Here is a 21,342-nt window from a genome sequence, read left to right as displayed (position 1 = left end):
CCCCCCTTCCTCCCTCCCTCTCTCTGAGTCTCTCCATTTCTCCCCCATCTCTCCCCGCACCTCCCTTCCTGCTCCCTCCCTCTCTCTGAGTCTCTCTCTCCACCTCCCTTGCATGCCACCCCCGCCCCTTGCCTTGAAGGAACAAGCCAGGAAGAGGGGCCTCATCAGAAAGCCACCCTGCTGGCATCCTGACCTCAGATGTCAGCCTCCAGAACTGTGAGAAAATAAACACCCGTGTTGAAGCGTCCAGTCTGCGGCATTTTGTTATGGCAGCTCGAGCTGACTAAGACAGTGACTATTTTAAATAAATACTCTTCTTGATAAACTGAACACGAGAAGCTAAATATTACAATAAAGTTAATCTTACTACGTGGCAATTCTTAAAGTATATTTGCCAAAACATTTAGCCTGAACCTAAGACTTTGAGATCTACCTTGCTGTTGGACATTCCCATAAGGAAATACTCAAGAAACTTCAGACGGTGAGACAGTCTATGAGACAAGTGGCTCGATGTCTTTAAAAAGTCAGTGCCTTACAACCCTGTTGTCAAACAACCGCTGAAGGGATGAACACAGTGTGGTCCATCCATACCACGGAATATTACTCAGTCACAAAAAGGAATGAAATGCTGACACGCTACAACATAGTGGAGTCCTGAAAACATTGTGCTGAGTGAAATAAGCCGGTCACAACAAAACACATGTTGCATGATTCCATTTACGTGAAACACCCAGAACACGCATCTTCAGAGACAGGAAGTGGGTCAGTGGTTCCCGGGGACTCGGGGTAGGAAGTGGGTCAGTGGTTCCCGGGGACTCGGGATAGGAAGTGGATCAGTGGTTCCCGGGGACTTGGGGGGATGGGGGTGGTAGGAGGAGGTTGGGAGGAAGTAAGTGTGGGGTTTCTTTCGGGTGATAAAAATGCTCTAACACTGACTGTGGGACGGGTACACGTGTCTGTGACGACACCAAAAGCCACAGAGCCGTATACTGCATGCTGTGAACCCTATCTCAATAAAGCTGTTGTACTTTAAAAGGTCAGTGTCTGGAAAAGAGGAAGAAAACAAGATGGAAAGACTGTCCTAAGCTAAAGGAGAACTGAGATACAACAATCAAATGCAGTGTGTGACCCCTGACTGGACACGTAGGGTCCAATTATTTTGAATATAAAATAATCTGTAAAAACACTTTTCAAGACAATGGGGGAGATCTGAAGAGGGGCTAACTTGGTAGCCCGACTTAGAACCTTGTCCGTCTGTGGGCAGGGTGGTTAGGGGATCACCTTTGTTTTCAGAAGATGCTACACTGTTCCAGGGTCTGGAGCTGCTCTGAAGTTCAGCAAAAACAAAAAAGAAAGATACAGACACACGTTTGCTACACGGCAAAATGTTAACAACTGCTGAATCTAGGTGGTCAGTATAGAGTACACACGCTGTATTATCGTGTTCGCTTTTCTACGACATCTGAAATTTTTCATAGCAATGTTTGAAAACAAGCCTTACCTGGGCTGTCTGCCTGCTGGCTGGCGAAGCTGAGAATCTCTCTGCAGAAGTACTCCCGCTCGTTCCCAGTCAGGTGCCGGTCGCTGGCCAGGAGGCTGCTGGTCTGAAGGTAGCTGGGTGCAGGGTCAAGGGGCCTGAGAGGACCACGCGCTGGGGCACTGCGCACACAGCCCCTCCAGTCCCCAGAGGGTGCATCCCGACGGGTGTTCCCCTTTTTCTAGGGTGTTAGGAACTCAAGCAGAGGTCAGATACGCTGACTGGGCACCAGCTTCTATCCAACACAGTACGTGTGTTGAGGCAGGCTTTTCTCTCCTAGTTATCAGGTGCTCCTTAAACCCTCAATGGTGGGCCATACAGAGAGAAAGCAATCCTCCTACTTCATGAACATATTCAACTTAAAGGATACTTTTCAATTTGTCCAAGGTGTTTCTGACATTCAGCTAGCTGCTTCCTTGTGTGTGTGATAGGCAGTGCCCAGCCCTCAGCCAGGTAATTCTTCAAGGCTCCCTGAAGATAGATTTCTGCCTTCTGGGGAGACTTCTTCTTCCTTGCAAATCAACAAACAGAAGCTTTCATTATGGGTCGTGATAATCAACAAACTCAGACATAACCTTTCACGGCCTGCTCTCCACCCTCGACAACCCCACAACCATGAAGCTGGTGCCATCTGCAGACAGTCCTTCTCCGACCACCCCTCCGTATAAGAAAGAACAAGAAATCAGGAACACCTAACTGGACCCGAGAACTGCGCTCAGGCTGAGAACCCCACACACGCTGTTTGCCCAGCGTCCTACACTGCCAGAGAGCCTTCAGAGTTGAATCTCCAGATAAGAACGTGAGGGCATCATTCACGATTTCAAGCTGACCTAAGAACACCAAGCGTGAAGAAAGCGGAAGGCTTTGTCCACAGGCACACAACTAGTTATGGAGGAAGCTTCGAAACCTGGGCTCGGGGCCACACTAACTGCTGAGGACAGGCCAACACAGAGTGGCCTATACAGGCCAGCCGACAGGGAAGCTTGACTCAAGTTGTAAACTCAGGCAAAAGCGCTGAGCAGGTTTCAAAGCTTTACAGAGAACTATGAGGAATTTAAATATCAACACCTATCACCCAAATTTAAACCCTCAAGACGTTCAGAATATAACAAAGTTTAAAACCCAATTAATGAGAGCTTGTCAAAGCTTCAGTGACAACATGGATGCCCCGGCCTTTCCCAGAGGGTTGGGGCTACTGACTTCACGGGACGAAGGCCAACACCAAACAAGCACTCGCTCTCTAAGCATGCTGGGACAACATCCCAGGCTTACTTCTGAAGCAATGAGAGTTCCCAAATTCTCAAATAAATTTTAAACCTATCAGTTACATGTGTCGGTTTCTCTAGACAAATAAATTTATTTATTTTTGGCTGCGTTGGGTCTTCGTCGCTGCACGTGGGCTTTCTCTAGTTGCGGCGAGCAGGAGCTGTTCTTCGTTGCGGTGCACGGGCTTCTCATTGAAGTGGCTTCTCTTGTTGTGGAGCACGGGCTCTAGGTGCACAGGCTTCAGGAGTTGTGGCTCACGGGCTCTAGAGCGCAGGCTCAGCAGTTGTGGCGCACGGGCTTAGTTGCTCCGCGGCATGTGGGATCTTCCCAGACCAGGGCTCGAACCCGTGTCCCCTGCATTGGCAGACGGATTCTTAACCACTGCGCCACCAGGGAAGTCCTCCCCCATTTTTTAAAGGGGTCAGAACCTTCTATATACTTCTTCAGTTACTATCTCCAGCCAAAGATTCTTACACTGTAGAGCTGGAAGGGAGGGCATTTGTCATCCAGTCGCCGTAGACCCAGGCCGAGGGCCACCTGGCTAGTGCATGGTCAAGCTAGAACCAGGACCCAAGTCTCCAGTTAGCAGGCCAGCATCACCCCACTGCAGCTCCAAGCCTCAGCTCACAGCACCTGAGGACATGGCTACTGAGATACACTAGCTGGAGACTAAGGAGAGCCGACCTCCAGCCCCAGCATTACTCAGCTGTGCAACTGACTCCCTGCTCCAATCACACCTGAAACACTAGGAAGGTCGCTTAGATGATCTACAGATCCCTTCGGAGCCCTGCAATCAGTTAAAGTAAATCATTCTTCCTTGTTTCATCTAATGAAATGACTAACTACAGATTTCAAGATACCATTTCAAACACACATTTCTTTTGAGAAAATGTAAACGTCTTCTCCCTCATAATCTGTATCTCTTCCCAGTGCTTTGAACTAGCAGTTACACTGCCAGCAGGGGTTCTTTATCAAACACGTGAGAAACATGCCACGCTTTTAGTCTTTTCTCTGGAATCCACTCCAAAGCTGGAGCCAGACTAGAAATGCTCAGTGCTTGCACACCCCAGCTCACAAGCACTCAAGGCTCAGCCCTCTCTCACGGACCTGACACATCACGTGCTTCACGTCACTGACCTCGAGGCTTTCAATCCTCTGAGGAGGCATTTAACAGCAACTAGAGAAAATGCTATAGAACACATACTATGTATCACATATAACAGTATATATATTATCTACATGTATATAATATTTACATGTAAGTTCATTAAATTAATTAAATGAAAGAAACACAAAGATCAGTAACAATTATTAAGGGTAATAAGCTGAACTCACTCTGGTTTTCAAAGAAATTTTCTTAAGAAATGATGACTGGTTAACAGTTCACATTTTTTGTTCTACAAGGTTATGTACACTTCATATTATAGCTCCTACATAACAAACCTCTTACTACACGTGAGATGTCTGAAATTCAAAGAAAATTTCAAAATCAATTACATGTAAAACTCCGCCAGATCCTTTCCAACGAACTTAGCGGATCGAATTCTCCCAATACTTGTATACATTTCAATGGTGGCATGGGACAAGTCCTGCGGAAAAGCAAAGAACCAAATAATTCTGTACTTTAAATTTAATGCTAGACAAATCCTACATTTATTTACCCAAGGCTGAAGCAAAAGACTTCCTTATTAATATAACATAATTTTTTACTTTGTATCTCTTTTTGTGTTATTTGAGTTTTTATGTAATAGTGATTTATACAAAGTCATTAACTTGTACATAAACTATAAATCATAATAATAAAAGAAACGTGAACTCAGCAGGCACAGAATAGTTTTTTTCAAAGTATTTTCCATCTGTGGGTAACATTTTTAATATTTTTCTCACATTCTGGATGACAGAGACAGTATTATAGACTACTATCACATGCTGTTGAATTAACCGTGACTCGGGAAGGCAGACGGTCCACCGACTGTCTACTGCACTGCTTTCTAAGACTGCCCAAATTTAAGTCCTTTAAAATCAAGTACAATAGCTCTGTTCAGGTTCAAATTGTTCCTCTGTACACAGAAAACCATTCACTATCCTTTCTTACAATTTCTGTTCTACTGAATGAGCAATACCATTGTGAACAAAATTATAAATATCCAAAGATGCTTTTATGCCTAATTACGGTGCCATGGATACTAACAAACCAACTATTCCAGGTTTCACGCACAGCTCCCTAGGGTACCAAAGAAACCAAAGGCCAACAGGAAGGAGGTTCCAAATACCAGCTCACTCCCAGCTCAAAAGGTCACAAAGTAGCAAAGTCTAGTAGAGAGGGGCTTTCTGCCATGGGCAGGCAGGGAAGATTTGTGATACTTACTAAGTAGTGTTTTTCAAAAGCTTCTACTGATGATAACGCTTCTTTGAGTTTCTTATACGGACTCTGAGCAGTGTTGGCTTAAACAGAAAGAAATAAGAGTCCTTATTCATCTTCATTCTGCCCAGTCATAAGAGTTTACATTGCGCCTCAAATGTCACAGGTAAAGGACTTTGTCTGATGTTTACGGAAATCACAAACCACCCGTTCCAACTGAAACTACGTTATTACTTACATTCTTGTCTAATTAATATACTCATGAAATAGTCTAAACCCTTCAAGTAATACTTTTATCTTTAATTGAGACTAGAATTTTTTAAGTACGTGTTACAAATACTACAATGAATTAAGTTACTTCCAAAATGATGTGATGTGGTCTCAGGTGGAGACAGTGTAATATACACATAACGCATCTTCCCTGACAAACGGATTCAATCCAGCAAGACGCCTCTCAGGCCATTAGGTATGCTCTCCTTCAGCAACAGTTTTGCTAAATCATACTCGTCACGGTGTTCCTACCTAAAAGAAGTAGTAACGTTCCTTTCAAAGTGCTTTATTACCTAGGGGGTAATTTACTCAATAAAAGGATTTGTCTGGCCATATCATTAGAAAAATAATCATCTGTAATTCCGAGGAAGATTGGTGCATTTAAACTTCACTGTGGTCTGTAAAAAGGCATGATCAGCTCATTTAAGCCTACAAGAAACTCATGACACATTTTTAAGAATCGCTACAATTTCTTTCTTTTTTTTTTTTTTCCTTTGGCCACACCGCACCGGCACGCGGGATCTCAGTTCCCTGACCACGGATGGAACCCACGCCCCCTGTAGTGGAAGCGCGAAGTCCTAACCACCAGGCAAGTCCCACAACTTCTTAAACTATTTCTGACATTTTTTATGCTATTAAAAGCTAAAATATCCTATGTATTAATCTGGTCAGCTAATAATGAGTGTAATTTCCCAAATGGTGAGTAATTATATCACGGAACCCAAATTATATGTGCCAGTTATAGCCGACATTCTCATTGCTTTCCACCACGTGTACGGGGACATCTCAAAAAGTACCTGTTTCAGGCCGTTCAGCTCCCAAGCCCGCCAAAAGATCAACCGTCCTGTTGAGGTCTTCTGAGTTAGGTCCCTGTTCTGACACAAGTCCACACAGATAGCCCAAGGACTTTAGCTGTTGAGATAAACCCCAAATTTCAATTAATTTGCCATAAGAGTCAGCAGAGAATTTACAAATTTAAATATGAAGTTAAAACCATCTAAATACTAGAAGAAATTTAGCTTTCCTATCCAAATGATTCTCATCTGGATATGAAAATTCATCTTACTGGGATCATTTCAAACTCAAACCTTCTACGTAATAATCCTCAGAGCGGCTCTGACGCTGGTCACCCCCAGCCTGTGCTGTTCGCCCACGTTCTCCCAAGCTTGCCCCACCTCAACCCCTCCCCCGGCAGGCCTTCCTGCTGCGCGCTCGGGACTACTGTCATTTCCTGCACTTCTGCACACGGCTGCACGCTCACCCTGCTTTGTCCCCCCACCCATTCCTGGAGCAGAAGCCTGCCTTTAGCTCGAGCGCAGCGAGCACCTGATGTCTGCCAGATACAGCGATACTGGCAGGGAACGACTGCATCCACGCTGCTCCTAGATGCACCCTGAAGTAGCCAGAGCTGCCTGTGCAGGGACCAGGTGAGCAGCACTTCTCCAAACAGCTAACTCCGTTCCCCAGCCCCGCAGGCAGAGCCCCGGCCGAGGCCCACATCGGCACTGGGGCAGTTACCTTCTCTGTGGCGTAGCTCCACAGACCCACAGTGTGGGCGATGTTTGAGTCGATCTGTGCCCGGTCGCAACACCCTTCTATCCTCTGCAGCACCTCCAAGCAGCTCAGGAACACCCAGCAATCCAGGGCACCGGGTTGCACGGAGACCTGGGGGCACAGGCGCGGGCGGGCGTGTGAGGAGAGTGCTGGGGGAAGCACTTGCGCCCGCTCGCCCTCCTTTGCCCCTCCAAGCAGCTACCCAGTCTCTGCAAAACTACAGGAAAGAGAAACGGGACCTGTAGAGCAGGCCACCTACGGGAGGAAAGGAGCGATCTGTGTCCAAATACACTATTTGGTGTCATATTTCTGATGATACTGAGTGACTTGGCAGGGATGTAACTTGCAATCATGTACTTTAAAAGCTTATTAACAAAAGAAGCCTACAAAAAGGCGACTGTCATCACTTAGTCTACGTTTGAACACTGGTCACCTCTCAGTTTAAAGAGCATATAAGGTGAAGGTGGGAAGCTAAGACCTCAGATGACCACTTGATCACATTTCAGAAGATCATGTTCAACGCTAGAAATCTAAATATTAAGTAAATATTAGACGATATTTAGGAATTGCTATTAATTTTTTAAGTGTAATTATGTTTGTAAAAAAGAGCACCTGTTGCTTAGAGATACAATAAAATGTCATCAGAAATTCAAAAGCATCTACTGTATGTGATTGATTCTAAAATGGACTTCTTTTCTACGTTTCAGCGTTTTTGGCATAGGGATGCCTCAGTCAAGGGCATCTTAACACTCACACTCGGCGGAGGAGACTGTCCTCTTGGTGGCGCTAATATCGTGAGGTGTCTTACAACTGGTGTCCTAGCTTTGGCGAGACATGCTAATTAGTCCTATTCAAAGTGGGAAAGGAAGAGGTGCTGCTACATCAGGTGGCGAGGGAAGAGCCGCATAAGCTCATGAGACTGACTTATGTAAGAAGGACTCCTTCAACACAGCCTGAGCACAAACAAAAGGACGGGGCACCAACTGGAGAGAACAGAGAATGCTATTAAATGTTCCTATAAACGCTAAATTGCCCAGTCTTTGAAAAATGAGACAAACTGCTTAGATCCTTTGAAAAAAATCAGTATAAAAAAAATATTACATGACCAGAAGCAACTTTCATCAAGTGGTACAACTGACTTTCTTGCCCAGAGTGGAGCACCCTCAAAGGGACGCACAGACAGCTGGTTGGTAGGATGCAGCTCGGGGACCCTGGACAGAGCACGTGCCTCCCCGCAATCAAACTGGGCGAGCTCCACAGGGCGCGCAGCCGAGGTGGGCGCACGCACTCCAACAAACACACGAGGGGTGCCAACAGCCCACAAGGTTCTCACCCGGGAGCCACACATCTACAGACAGCGGCAGCCCGTGTCCCTGGGAAGGCCGCCCACCCCAGCACCCGCGCTGCCTGCACCTGGCAAAGAGCAAGCCCCACCCCCGCGTGAGGGCCAAGCCCCGGCCGGAACCGTGCGGCGCGCTGGGCGTCTCACAGCTCACACACCCTAAGAGGAAGGGCGCGGGCGCCTTTCCATGGGCTCCGGGTCCCTCTGGACAATTTCCTTCGTGAACAACAGACATTTCAAAACTGATTCCTTATCACGCACCGTTTAGTTTTCTCCGAGCCTCTCTCTTCTTCCGCTATCAGTGTTACTGGTCACGGCAAGAGCCGCTTTACCATTTTCCAAGCATACAATTAAAGGCATTCTTTTCATTCTCTTTTGCTAAAACTACCTTTTTAAATATAACCCAAATACCGAAAAACCCAGCGTCCTAACGTGAACACTGACGGGGCCGCCCCGTTGGAGGGCCGCGGCCGCCACACGCTTCCTGACACAACATCTGTGCTTCCTCTTGCACCTGTACGTGAAATCAACAGGTAGGTATTCTTCGGTGTCTGCCTGCTCCAGCTAAACTTTACGTTCATGAGACTCTGGGTTCATTTGTTCCCACTGCCAGATGCCAGTCTGCTGTCTGAACAGACGGCAGTCACCGTTTCCCTCGTACGTGATGGACATTTGGGTTATTTCCGGTTCTAGCAGTCACGAACGACGCCACCACGAGCATCCCGGCACTGTCTCCTGGACACCTGTGAACACCCTCCGTGCAGACCTGGGGGGAGACTGCCGGCTCACAGGGCACGCACAGGTTTGGCTCCAGCAGACACCGCCGAACCGTTTTCCAAAGTTGTGGCGCCAACTCCCAGTCTCCTCGTCAAGGAGGGAGTTCCAGCTCCTCCCCCGTCACCAACACTTGTCAGGTCTTTCCACTTCAGCCACTGGGTGGAAGTTTGCATTTCACTATAATTAATGAGATGGGGCACCTTTTCATATGCCTACTGGCCATCTGGATAGCTTCATTTGCCTATTTTCTATTCGTCAGTCTTTTAAGCTGATCTGCAGGAGCTCTTCCCATATCCTGGGCAAGAGCCCTTCCTGACGGCACAGCTTGCGGCCCCATGACCCCCTCTGTGGTGCTGACTGATGAAGAGAAGCTCTGATTTCCATGCACTTCCTTTCTGGCCAGTGCCTTTCTGTCCTGTTTCAGAAACACCTGGTAACCTGAAGCATGTAAAGATGCTCTCCCATATTATCTTGCAGAAGCTTTGTTGTTTTATCTTTCATAGAATAATAATCACTCGTGGCTGGCGTGAGACTCGGCTGACTCGGAACCGTGTATTCACTGAGTGAGTTTCACCTCATATACCCAGGCTCTACCCCAGCGCCCGGGCTCAGGCCTCGGCTTCCCCTCAGACTCTTCTCCACGCCTCCTCCTAGCCCTTCGCTTCTCTCCGCCTCCACCTCCAGGTCCTAACACCTTGAACGCACCCCGGCTTCGAACCCAGCAACGGCTTCCCAATAGCTACAGAATAAAATCCAACCCTCCAGATGACGTACACTTTCAAAACCTGGCTTCCAGTACCTCTGGAGCCTCACCTCCAAGCCCTGGCTCACCCCTTAAGTTCTAGCAAGACTAAGCTCCTCTAGAGTTCTTTAAGTAACAGTGAATTTTCTCTGCCTGAAATGCACTCTACTCTCTCTGCACCTGCCGCCCAAGCCATGTCCACCTGGTGGATCCTGACTCAGCCCGTGAAAACCAAAGCTCCTCCACAGGGCAGGGGCTGGTCTGTCTCGCTCTCCGCTAAAAACACGGTGCCTAGAATAAATGCTTGCTTGGCACAAAACAGGTGCTCAACGAATAACTGCTGAATGAATGAATCTTTTAAAACCTCGCTCACACGAGACCACCTCTGCAGACCTTCCCTGGCACACGTTAGGCGCTGCCGACACGCTCCCGCAAGCTGCCCCTCCCTGCTTGACACCCCGCCACCTCCGAACATTCCGCTCTCACTGCCTGGCAGCCCCGGGCTCTGACGGCCTGCTCTCCTGCTGGCCCCACGCGCCCTGCTGTGGGTTTCTTGAGGGTGGGTGGGACCCATTTCTTCCGCATTTGCGGGCCCTCCCCCCACCACTGTGTTTACCACAGTGCCCAGCAGGTAAGCAACTGTTTCTTGAACGGAACTGGGCAGTTCCTCCTCGAATGCTTTCCCCATTCCTGCGAACCACTGGCTCTCACCGGTGCTGACACCTTGGGCCGCTACCTCCTCCTGTCGGCTCCCGCTGCTCTCCCGGTTCAGGTCCTCAGGGCTCCAGGCCCCACGAGGACCCCACCTATCCACGTGGGGAGGAGCCCGGCAGAGTGTCCGGTACACAGCAAGTACTCGACGACCCCGAGGCCCGCCCCTCGGCTACACCTCTGCTTTTGTGCCCTGCGGGGCCTGAACCTTGGAACAGCAATGCCAGCTGGGCCAGTGGCCTCTCATGCCCGGCACCGGCCTGTGTCTCTAGGTCCTGAAGAGTCCCGATCCCCCTTGGCCTGCCCTGTCTGTGAACATAATGAGAACCTAAGCTCACAAAAGATAAGTCAGTACTGAGGCGAACACATCAAAACAGAAATCCTCTGGGCAGTTATTGTAACAAAAATAAAACGGCCTTCTAGAGAATATCTTCCTTATATTGTTCTCGTTTACCAATCTGGTAAAGATTGAAATATACACACAAGTTACTTTCTTTCTTACCATAGACGCAGGAAAACAGCACTGCTAGTGTAACTAAAAATGGGAAGATCTTTCTGGAAGGCAATTTGGCGATGTACACTAAAAGCGTTAAAGACACATGCATCCTTGAACTGGCCATTCTACTTGTACGAATGCACTGCATAAAGATGCCATACAAGGATACACACTCCTGCAACTGCAGACACTGCTGAACAATCCAAATGTCCGAAACAGGACCAATTAAATAAACAGCAGCTCTTCTCCAGACAGAAAGGCCACAGACCAAAAAGGGAACCTCTTGCTTTAGAATAAGCAATGACATTTTCTTCTGTATATCTGTCTGTATTTTCCAAATTTATACAGAGAATATACTCAACTTTTGGTAAAGCGGGGCGAAATCTTTTAAACGTTGCAGACAAAAAGAAATACTCTGTAATGGAGTCACTGGAGCTCACACAGAACTGACATAACTTTCCAGGTGTCACTCCCTGACCCCAGCAGCTGTACGGGGTAGGTACAATTTCCATGTTCACACATTTGCAATCGGGGAGCTGGTCCCAGGCCTTAGGTAGCACCCCTGGGGTGTGACTCCAGGCCCCACCCCAGAGCTGGCATCTGGCCACCACAGTGCCTCCTACTCAGAGAAGATACTTTAAATCAACTGATAAGCCAACCAGGGAGTTCCCAGGGCATGCTTTACAAGCCACAAGAGCAAACACACACAGCATTTTCTGCAGAAGGAATGTTACAACGAGAAACACACAAGACGGCTGCAATACTTAGGCTTTTGGCTTTAAAAGGATGAACAACCGTAGCCTGACCCTAGAAGAACCACGTACCGGCTCAGCCTGCGCGTTGCCTGACGCCCTGGCCTATGTGCCCGCACGGCTCTGCCCGGCCCTGTGCAGCAGAACCCAAGGCTCCATGCCGGCCTCTGGCCGTGGACGTGACTGTGAAAAATAATCACCAGAAAGCTAGCCAGACATAGGAAATGAGTCTAGTTTTGAGGGTACCATCAAATGTACAGAAAAAGTAAACAATTCTGAGTCTTGAATTTTCATTGTTTCCGTAAAAATTTGAAGAAACTCTAAGAATAAACTTTTTGGGTTAACTGCCAACTGCAAAGCTTAAGATGTAACAACCCCCCGCCCCCACACTACCTAGACAAAGAATCTCAGTTGAGAAAGTTGAGAGAAGAATTCTGTGTGTGAAGCTCTGCGTGCCCTCTGCAGTGTCATCTTTTGAAAGAAAGAGCCAAGAAGACGCCAGTAAGGAGCGTCCTCACTTGCCTGAAGGATGACAACAGGCTGACCGCCCTGAACTCGCGTCACCTCGTGAGTCCCCGACCCACAGGCAGCCACTGCTGGGCGCCCATCCGCAGGGCCAGGCGGGAAGGCGGGGGGCATCCCATGCAAGCGGGCTGCTTGGGGCCCACATTGCTGGCCTCCGAGCCGCACTGTCGCCCTGCAGCTTGCCCCTCACAAAGGGCGCCTGACTCGGGACAGGAGCCAAGCTTGGGGCGAGAGCGGAAGGCACCTCCGAAGCACAGCAGACAGACAGGCGGCCCCACAGGAGCGCCACGCCCGGGGCATGCCAGGCGCCTGCCGGGACCAGCGACGGTGGCTGAGGAGGCACCTCAACGGGCCCGGCTGCCCCGTCTGCTGCCCCGACACCAGGGGACACCAAGCGGGGCACGGTCACACAGCACAAGGGGGACAGAGAACGGGAAGTCGTGTCCTCGGGGACCACAGTGTGGCTCCCTCCCCAACTTCAGCACCCTGCTCGCCCTGCAGCAGAAGCAGACAAGCACCAAGACAGGGGGAGCGCCTTCACGCAGAGAGCGAGGAAAGGGAAGAGCGCCAGCCGGGATGGGATCTGCAGGGAGCACCCGGGACGGCAGCAGCCCTGGACGACAGGCGTCCCGGCCGCTGCCCCCGCCCCGCTCACGCCGCCCGCCACCACTCACTCGGTTCTCTTTCCAGCAAAGAGGGTGAAAACTGACCCATTCCAGCGACTTCTACAGAACTCGGGACACAGGCCAAGCCAGGGGACCCATTGCACGGCAAGTGAGTAGGACACTGTCCCCACACGCGGCAGGCAAAGATGCTAGTAGCATCCGCTCCACACTGGCTGTCCCGGCCGCCTGCCTGGGAACTGAGTGTACCCCGTCCCCGGGCGCCCTGCCTTCCAGCTTCCAGAAGGCCTGGAGGGGAGGAGAAAGAAGTGTGGGCGGCACCCTCCTCCTTGCTGCAGAGCCAGAGGCCCCCCGGTGCTCCCTCGTCTCTCTGCAGCCTGGCAGTTGACTGACTAGTCAACCGTCTAAGGCAAGAAAAAGAATTTGAAAAAGAGAGTTTGTGACCGGCTGGGCCCAGCACTGAAGAGGCTGGCTCCGACCACTGTCCGTGGTTTCCCACACCTGCCCCCCGATCTGTGCACGTCCTATAAGTCCCTCCTGGGGTGACCCCAATTTGAAAGCGCCACGGCTGAACTGCTTGGACTCTAATACACATCCCATGTTTTTCCCCAATCCAGTAACAAGACAAAATCTCTAAGTCAGTAAACTCTCTAGGCACCCATGACCACAGGCGGCCCTGCCCCATTGATGAAGCAAAGCCCCCGCCCACCCCAGTCTGTACAGCTACATAGGAGTAGCCAAAGCAGATTATCGAAATCTACTCAGTGACAGGCAGCCACAAGAATATCATCTCAAGGTTGAAAATGTTATTTTTCCTCATACACTTGATTAGATGTCCAAGGAAAAAAAATAATTTGATAAAAAGTCTTAAATTCTCAAGTTTGTGACTCAGCTAGGCTAGGCATCTCTTCTTTAGAAATTAACTAAAACAGTTTCTCTTCATTTGGGTTTTAAAAAAAAAATGTGTAGATCTCTTAAGGTCATTTCACACTAAGTGTTGAGCCTGTTATTTAGTTTTCTAGGGAACACAAAACAGAAATTACTATAATATGAAAACCATCCCTAGCGCCGGTTACCCTGGGTCTTCTGTAACTGTGCCCCTGCGAGCCCTGGTGTGGAGCACGACAGAAAGGACAGTAGCCTGGCTTGGAGGATTTGATTCCGTGCCTAGCTATGTTCCTTATAAGTCATCTAACCACGTCCAGACCCACTTTCCTCATTTATAAAATGGAATTAGACCATCCACTTAGTTCTTTACCAGGGAATGGGGGTGTCTATGAATCCTCTGAAATTATATGTAACATTTTGTATGTGCATATGTGCATTTTTCCGTGTAAAGAGGTCACTGAAACAAAAAAGGTGAGAACCCTCAGACTGGACAGTCATTAAAGTTCCCTTACCTCACTAAAATGTTTATGATGCTATGGCGAGAAAAGAGTTCAGTAGCCCCGGGGGATATCAGTCTATAAAGACAAATGTTTCACTATAAATAAACAACTTAAAGCCTCGCTAACTGGTTTCTTTCATACACACCTGCACACACGTACTCATGACGTACCTCCATTAAACTTCGTGCTACTAACTAATGTGGCACAGCTTGCTGTGTATCACTCACATTGTTACTGGCGTGCTCATGTACAAAGTCTTGTATCTGCAAAGACAGTTCTGAAATAAAACAAAGGCCTACCTACGAAACCTAATTCTGTGTGTCCACCAGGTTCATGTATTAATCTTTATCGGTGAAGACCAGCTCCCACAGAATAAGCCAAGGTTACCTTAAAAAGAAAGTGATCTAAGAGGCTCGCTTTGGGCCAACGTGAGTGAGCTCCACCGTGTTGAGAGCAGAAATTACATTTTCGAGCAATTAATCAATCAGTGTAAAGAGTAAGTATGCAAATAATATAGTAAAAATTAAGGACATTCACAAAAAGAAAACTCTTTCCTAAGCACATACAGTTCAATGCCTGGGATGGAAGGTTCCGCGTTTTCTACGCCAACAGTCAGGAAGCGGGTAAACGGGGAAAAGAGACCACTCACTTCCAAGAGCTTCAGCTCCTGCACACAGCCGTGCAGCAGCTCTAGGGCGCGCTGAGCCACCTCCCACGGCCTCTGCAGGAAGAGGAGCAGGGTGCACTGGCGAGAGAACAGGTAACTGCGCAGATCTAACAGGGTGGCTTCTTGCCTCTGTATCAATCCGCGCTTCTCCATATCTATGGGCTTTCGGAGGATCAATCCATTCCAGCTCTTCACCGGCTGGCAGAAAAAAGTCAGCCAGTTGGCACCATCTAAACAAACACACATCGTGAAAGGCGCTGACTGCAGATTCCTCCACCTCACTGCGCAGGACCGTGAGCCCTAGTGGACCGACAGACGGCTCAGCTATTGGATAGGCCCGAAGCGCCGGCCCACCCCTCTGTCTGCGGGGACCCTGTCTAGGGATGCGGGACAGGGTGGTGACCGCAAGGACACCCACTGGGTACCTGGCACCGAGTGATGAGCACTGGGGGACAGGACGTCGGCCACGGGGCACAAGGCCGTACCAGGCCCAGAAGGTCCTGAGCAGGTCAGGATGCAATCAGAGGCGGCCAGGCTGAGGGTCAGGGACACCTCAGGCTCTGCGGTCAGCCGGCCCCAGGAGGAGGGGCGAGGCCCGGGCGGGAGCATGCTGAATGTGCTGTGCGGCTCATCTTCCTTCATTTCCGCACTGTTCCTGACTTATTTAAGCCTCACGCCTGTCTCAACTCAACCATGTCAATACCTGAGTCACGCTCCTACAGGAAGGGACGGCAGGCACAAGGAAGACGTAGTGGCAGGAAGCAGAGGAGAAAAATTCTTTAACTGTCAAAAATTTCCAATAAGACTCCTCGATTTTAACTTACAGCCCTAAGACTCAAATGTGATCTTAAAATAAATGTAAGAATCTACAATAACAAGTCACTCAATCTTTATGAAAATTTTTTTAATCTACCCTTCTCACTCCAAAAGAGAGGTGTCACAGCCACCTAATTCTACGTTCTCTTCAGGAAGTGACTCAACACTGGCACACTTACGTTACCATATGTCTGATGTGCCAAATACAGCAGAGCAGCCTTTACTGATGTGAACTTAGACTCAGCTGATTCAGTGCCCACTAAGTGAGGTGTCCCCCACCCATCAGGGTCCCCCCCCCAGCAGGTCCCTCTGCCGGGGCCCCCATCCCCAGCACTCTCCTGGCTCCCCCCACATTTCAGTCAGGCCTCTCCTCGGAGAGCCTCCCAGGCCATCTGTGTAACACTAAACGGCACCTACCGTCACCTACCCCTGCACCTGTGTCCTCTTCTGCAGGCCACACTCACTAGTCTCACTACCTGACTTCAAGTCACACTTTTGTTTTTCTGTTTCTGTTTCCCCTTCAAGCAAACTCCATAAAAGAAGGAATTTTGTTTTGTTCCCTACTGTTTAGAACAGGGCCTGGCGCAGAGTGGGCTCTCAGAAGTATCTGTTGTATGAATGAACAAAAATGAACAATATTATTTAGCTGCTGAAGTTGGTCCAGGCTTACTTTTGGTTTTAAATTGCCCCAGGTTTATTTTAAAACTGAGAGAACAAAGAAATTATGTAAAACATAATGTAAGAAACATGTGAGCTATCTGAGATATATATATGTATAATATGGAAATGTAAGATATAAGAAATGGAATTTTACCTCTTCTAAATGTTTAAAACTTAATTGGTGAATACTTTGCTTTGGTTATATGCTTATGTTTGTGTCTCAGCAAAGTAAGGAGATCCAAACCTGAACTGCATAAAAACTGTTTTGGAGTGGGACTCAATGGGTGACATTTCGTCACTCCCAGAACAAGGGCGGTGCCCACAGCCCACGCTGACTGTCCCAGCACCTCACTTCCTACAGGTCTCCTAGCAGACACTACGTTCGCTCCTTGGAATCATGCTTTTCTTCAGACACTGTGACAAGGGTTCTCAAAAGAAGCCCCAACAAAGATGTCTATCACAGCACTGCTTGTGGTAGCAAGAGCGGAAACAACCCAAATGTCCAACACCAGTGGGCTGAATAAAGTCTAACGAATCCACACCATGAAGCACTCTGCAGCTCTTATCAGAGATAACTTAGAACCTGATCTGTTAGCTTGAAGAGATGCCTGTGATGGACTGTTAGTAAGAACAACAAGCTACAGACAAAGGCCATGATAATATGATGCCATTTCCTTCAAAATAAATATCAAGCAAAGAACAGTGAGCACAATTAAAAACTTTTTCTTTGTATATGGGTCACTGTGCTAGTTTTGTATCTTAGAAGACTTTAAGACATCATTTAAAAGTTTAAAAGAAAGATGAACACCCTTTACAATGGTGTCATGTAGGACTCACTGTGATGAACTCTCACATATTACAAAGACAAGCTCTCAACAGAAGAAAAAGATTCCCACTCTCATGCTAGCAAGGAGGCACAGAATCAGAAGCATCACTAACCAGCTGTAGGTTGTAGAAATGACACTTCATATCTAAAAAGCAACTTCTTAGACACTTTCATTCCTCAAGATTCTTCTACAGGTGTAAGTGACTAATTCTTAATTCTCATTTCATTTCCTATAGGAACCATGGGAATATACTGTATACAATGTTTTTTAAAAAACAACAACAAAAGATGCTTTAATCATTAGGTAAATAAACAGCAGCTTCCATACTATTCAGAAGTGGGGAAAGCTATGTTGAGAAAAGAATTTGTTTCTAAAACTTCATTACTCACCCCCAGCACCAAAGTTGACAACATACTGAGAAAACAGAGCGTCCAGTTCATCGTACTGCACCAGAGCATCTTCAAACTGCTGTAGCATCTCAAAAACAAAGGCAAGTTCCTCCTATTTACCCAAAAAAAGTTAAAAAACAAAAGCAAAAATATAAATCAGTGTTTTGAAACAAGTAGCTATGAAGGATTACAACAGAGAAAAGCATGCAGCATAATGAATAACGCTTGTGCTATACCAAGAAAAGATCGATTTAATGACCACACATGTCAACATTTACGCACACACAGAGAGAAGACCAGAGAGAAGCAGGGAACGACCAACATGATCCCCGGAGTCTCTGCGTGACCCACCAGCAGACTGGGCCTGACTGGTCAGCCTCTCGTCCTCGGTATTTCCCTTGCCCCCAGACACACACGTTTTCGGGAGAATTCTGCTGTACGGAGGAGCAGAATCTTCTCCTCCAACTACCTATTTCTTTATAGCCCTATGGACTCACGGACACGAATTGTTCCCCGCAGGCTGAAACCCAAGTCGGTTAGTACTTATTCTGCTGCACAAACTGCTCCCACTTTGGCCACTGAGGGGGCTCCTGGAGGTGGTGCATACCTTCTGGGGACAGACCTCCACCTCCCTTGTGCACCTCTTAACTTTCTGGTTCTACACGATACTGTATTTTCCCCACCCCAGCCCTGGAATCGACCACGTCCACAGGAGCCCTGGTACCTTTTATTGGAGAATGCAGTTTAGAAACCAAGATCTTGGCACTGAGTGTGTTCATTGCTACTGAGGTGTCATTTTTTTCTAGGCCCCATCAGAGGAGAGAGCAAGGAAATATATGTATATGTATTAACCCTCACCTACACACACCTCTGTATTTGTGAATCTATCTAGCCAGCAGCCATCCAACCATGGGTTCACACTGATTCTAAACCAGCACCACTGGGTTCATTTAGACTCCCTCTTCCCTGGTTTGTTACTCTTAAAAAATAAGTTTAATAAGCTTGAAGGGTAAAGAGACAGGGAAATCTGAAAGATCTGTCATTGGTCAATCATACAGGGAATTATGAACACATTCAAATTCCCTTAAGTGACCAAAATCATCCAAATACCACTAAGACGGAAGCATCAGAATAAGAGATAAACTTCAAAATTTCTAATGAGAATTGGTCTTTTATTTATTCAAAATGCATTATTTCTTCAGTGATTAATATACAAGTGATGTTTAAATATGAAAATTACACTTTTTCAGTCAAAACACGGTGAACAAGAACAAGGAGCCCTAAGAGCAGCATTCTTACCACTCCGCAGTGTTAAGGTCTCCTCCCCCAAGCTACTCTATTACACATCGCTTTGTTCTCTTAAGACTTTTCTTCTTAAAAGAGAAAGAGTTGGGACTTCCCTGGTGGCACAGTGTTTAAGAATCCACCTGCCAATGCAGGGGACATGGGTTCAATCCCTGGTCTGGGAAGATCCCACATGACGTGGAGCAACTAAGCCTGTGAGCCACAACTACTGAGCCCACGAGCCACAACTACTGAAGTCCACGCACCTAGGGCCCATGCTCCACAACAAGAGAAGCCACCACAATGAGAAGCCCGTGCACCACAACTAAGAACAGTCCCTGCTCGACACAACTAGAGAAAGCCCGCACACAGCAACAAACACCCAACGCAGCCAAAAATAATAATAATAATAAATAATTTTTTTTAAAAAATAGAGAGTTGATTACAGACCATACTTTTGTAAACTAGAGTAAAGAAACCAGCTTAAGACAATCTTTTATTGGAACCCAAGGTTATAAAACAAAACTACAGAGCAAACGTTCTTGGGAAGTCATAATTTAATCACAGCACCAGGCACGGAGTGGACGTCTTTATCACCAGGATCATCACGACTGCTGGGACTCCTCTGCCTAAGCCATGTCCACGGCAGACACCCCAGGAGGCCCGAGACACTAACAAAACCAGAAGGACTCTGAGAACAAGGCCATTTCATAAAAGGCTAGATGCCAAGCTCTGAAGCAGCAGGGCAGCCGACTCAGCAGACCATCTCTGATCCTCTGCTTAAGAAGCCAAGAGAATGAAGCATCATTTGTTACCTACCGTATTGCCTTTTGGTTTTAAAAACTATGTCAATATGAATTACCAAGAGAGCTGCCTTATTCATAAAGAATGAAAGGGAACGAGGAAAGAAGGAAACAGCCGAGTTCTATATAATCAGCCAAGTACCTGCACCATGAAATAGTCACAGAAGCTCCAGCCTGGCTCAGTCCTCTTCTCCCTCAAGGTTCTCATGTCATCCTCAAACTTGCCTAGGTTTTTGGTAAAAGACATAAGAAGCAATGTCCTGAGTTTGGTCAGGAAAGCATTCCAGGATTCCTGAGTTCGGGAGGAGTCCTTCAAGGGGTCGGAGAGCACGACACACCTGTGGAGAGATGAACGGACTGTGGAGAAACCACCGCAAGCACAGAACCGCTGCCCCCCCGCCCCGGCTACCACTTTCCTGGGGCGCAGGTTGGCATCCTCCTTCCCCTTCCTTCCTTCCTTCCTTAATGGATAGAAAACATTAGGCAGGTGGTGAGAAATCAGATCGGGAAAAGGCTTCATCGTGAACTGATCTAATGCCACATGAGCAGTCAATGCTGTTCCCAAGAGTGCTGCTGTAGAATGGACTGGAAAGGGGGAGAGGGACTTACGATGAGTCTTGAGTCTTAGATCCTGTCCCCAGGGCTCTCTGGAAAATAAGCTGATCGTATCTCACTCAGTTCCCAAACCCCATTTGCCCTGCCCCCTTCAAAAACCTTTTGGTTCCTTGCAACTGACAGACTAAAATTTAGATGCTTTCACATGGCACACGAGGCCCATGACAACACGGACCAACCCAGCTGTCCAGCTTTGTTCCTACTATCTCCAGCTCAAGCCCACTCAGCTTCTCATGCTCTCCCATCTTTTTACCCAGCACCTTCCCCGCGCAGCCTAGCTCAGCTGACACACCCTCACTTCCACGACCACAGCAGTCAGTGCGCCCTGGAAACGCCTCCTCTCTTTGCTGGTCTGTTTCTCCCACCAGACTGTGAGCGCCTCGAGAGCAGCGTTAATAAATACTTGATAAATAAAGGCTTAGAAAGATATTGCTTGACTTGTAGGTATAATACAATTTCACTACAAAAGGACTCTGTATGCATGGTGTAAAAATATCAAAGGCATAAAATTACAAGTGTCTCCAATGGATTTGGAAAAGGCAGCACATTCATCCGAGAGACTGGAAAAGGTAACTTTCTTTATCCTTGATAACAATAATTCCGAAAGATGAATAAATCTGAACTCAGAAGTAACTTTTAAATATTGATGCTATGAGTTTCAACATTCTTCCTCTGTAAATACTTTACCTGAACTACCAGCAAGTAGCAAAATGAACAGATTCTAATTTTCATTAGAATGAAACTGAGCTCCATCATACCTCTTGGAGGGAGGACTAAAGCTATGGATTATAAATCAGTGGACAAAGGGTGAAACAGCCATAGTCTATCTAGGTGGTCCACCAGGTGAGTAATCAGTACCAAGAAGAAAATTTTTAAGTCGGTGGCCGGCTTTAATCCAGTCATTCCATCCCCACTAGATTCTGTTTCTTCCCCTAT

The 21,342-nt window shown here is 47.6% G+C and overlaps 1 protein-coding gene across 5 annotated transcripts in view; it reads right to left on the bottom strand.

The window, feature by feature from the left end:
* Window positions 1-21,342, bottom strand: part of TRAPPC10 (trafficking protein particle complex subunit 10) — a 113,626-nt gene that overhangs the window by 25,898 nt on the left and 66,386 nt on the right. For 4 of the 5 annotated variants that reach the window (XR_003004962.1, XM_024758157.1, XM_024758159.1 and 1 more), the window contains exons 5-14: window positions 19,934-20,129; window positions 17,705-17,816; window positions 14,995-15,242; window positions 7,192-7,206; window positions 6,954-7,100; window positions 6,233-6,347; window positions 5,172-5,248; window positions 4,301-4,392; window positions 1,908-2,048; window positions 1,502-1,614 (exon numbers count right to left, since the gene is read on the bottom strand). Coding sequence is in view for 4 of the 5 variants with exons in the window: in XM_024758157.1 (XP_024613925.1) it covers window positions 1,502-1,614; window positions 1,908-2,048; window positions 4,301-4,392; window positions 5,172-5,248; window positions 6,233-6,347; window positions 6,954-7,100; window positions 7,192-7,206; window positions 14,995-15,242; window positions 17,705-17,816; window positions 19,934-20,129 (1,256 nt within the window). In the remaining variant the exon portion in view is untranslated. The remainder of the gene's footprint in view (window positions 1-1,501; window positions 1,615-1,907; window positions 2,049-4,300; window positions 4,393-5,171; window positions 5,249-6,232; window positions 6,348-6,953; window positions 7,101-7,191; window positions 7,207-14,994; window positions 15,243-17,704; window positions 17,817-19,933; window positions 20,130-21,342) is intronic. The other variant, XM_024758158.1, reaches the window with a different exon arrangement.

This window comes from Neophocaena asiaeorientalis, unplaced genomic scaffold, assembly GCF_003031525.2.
Source record: "Neophocaena asiaeorientalis asiaeorientalis breed wild unplaced genomic scaffold, Neophocaena_asiaeorientalis_V1.1 scaffold45, whole genome shotgun sequence".
Taxonomy (NCBI): domain Eukaryota; kingdom Metazoa; phylum Chordata; class Mammalia; order Artiodactyla; family Phocoenidae; genus Neophocaena; species Neophocaena asiaeorientalis.
The sequence above is the reverse complement of the archived record's forward strand: the minus strand, read 5'-3'. Positions and strand labels throughout refer to the sequence as shown.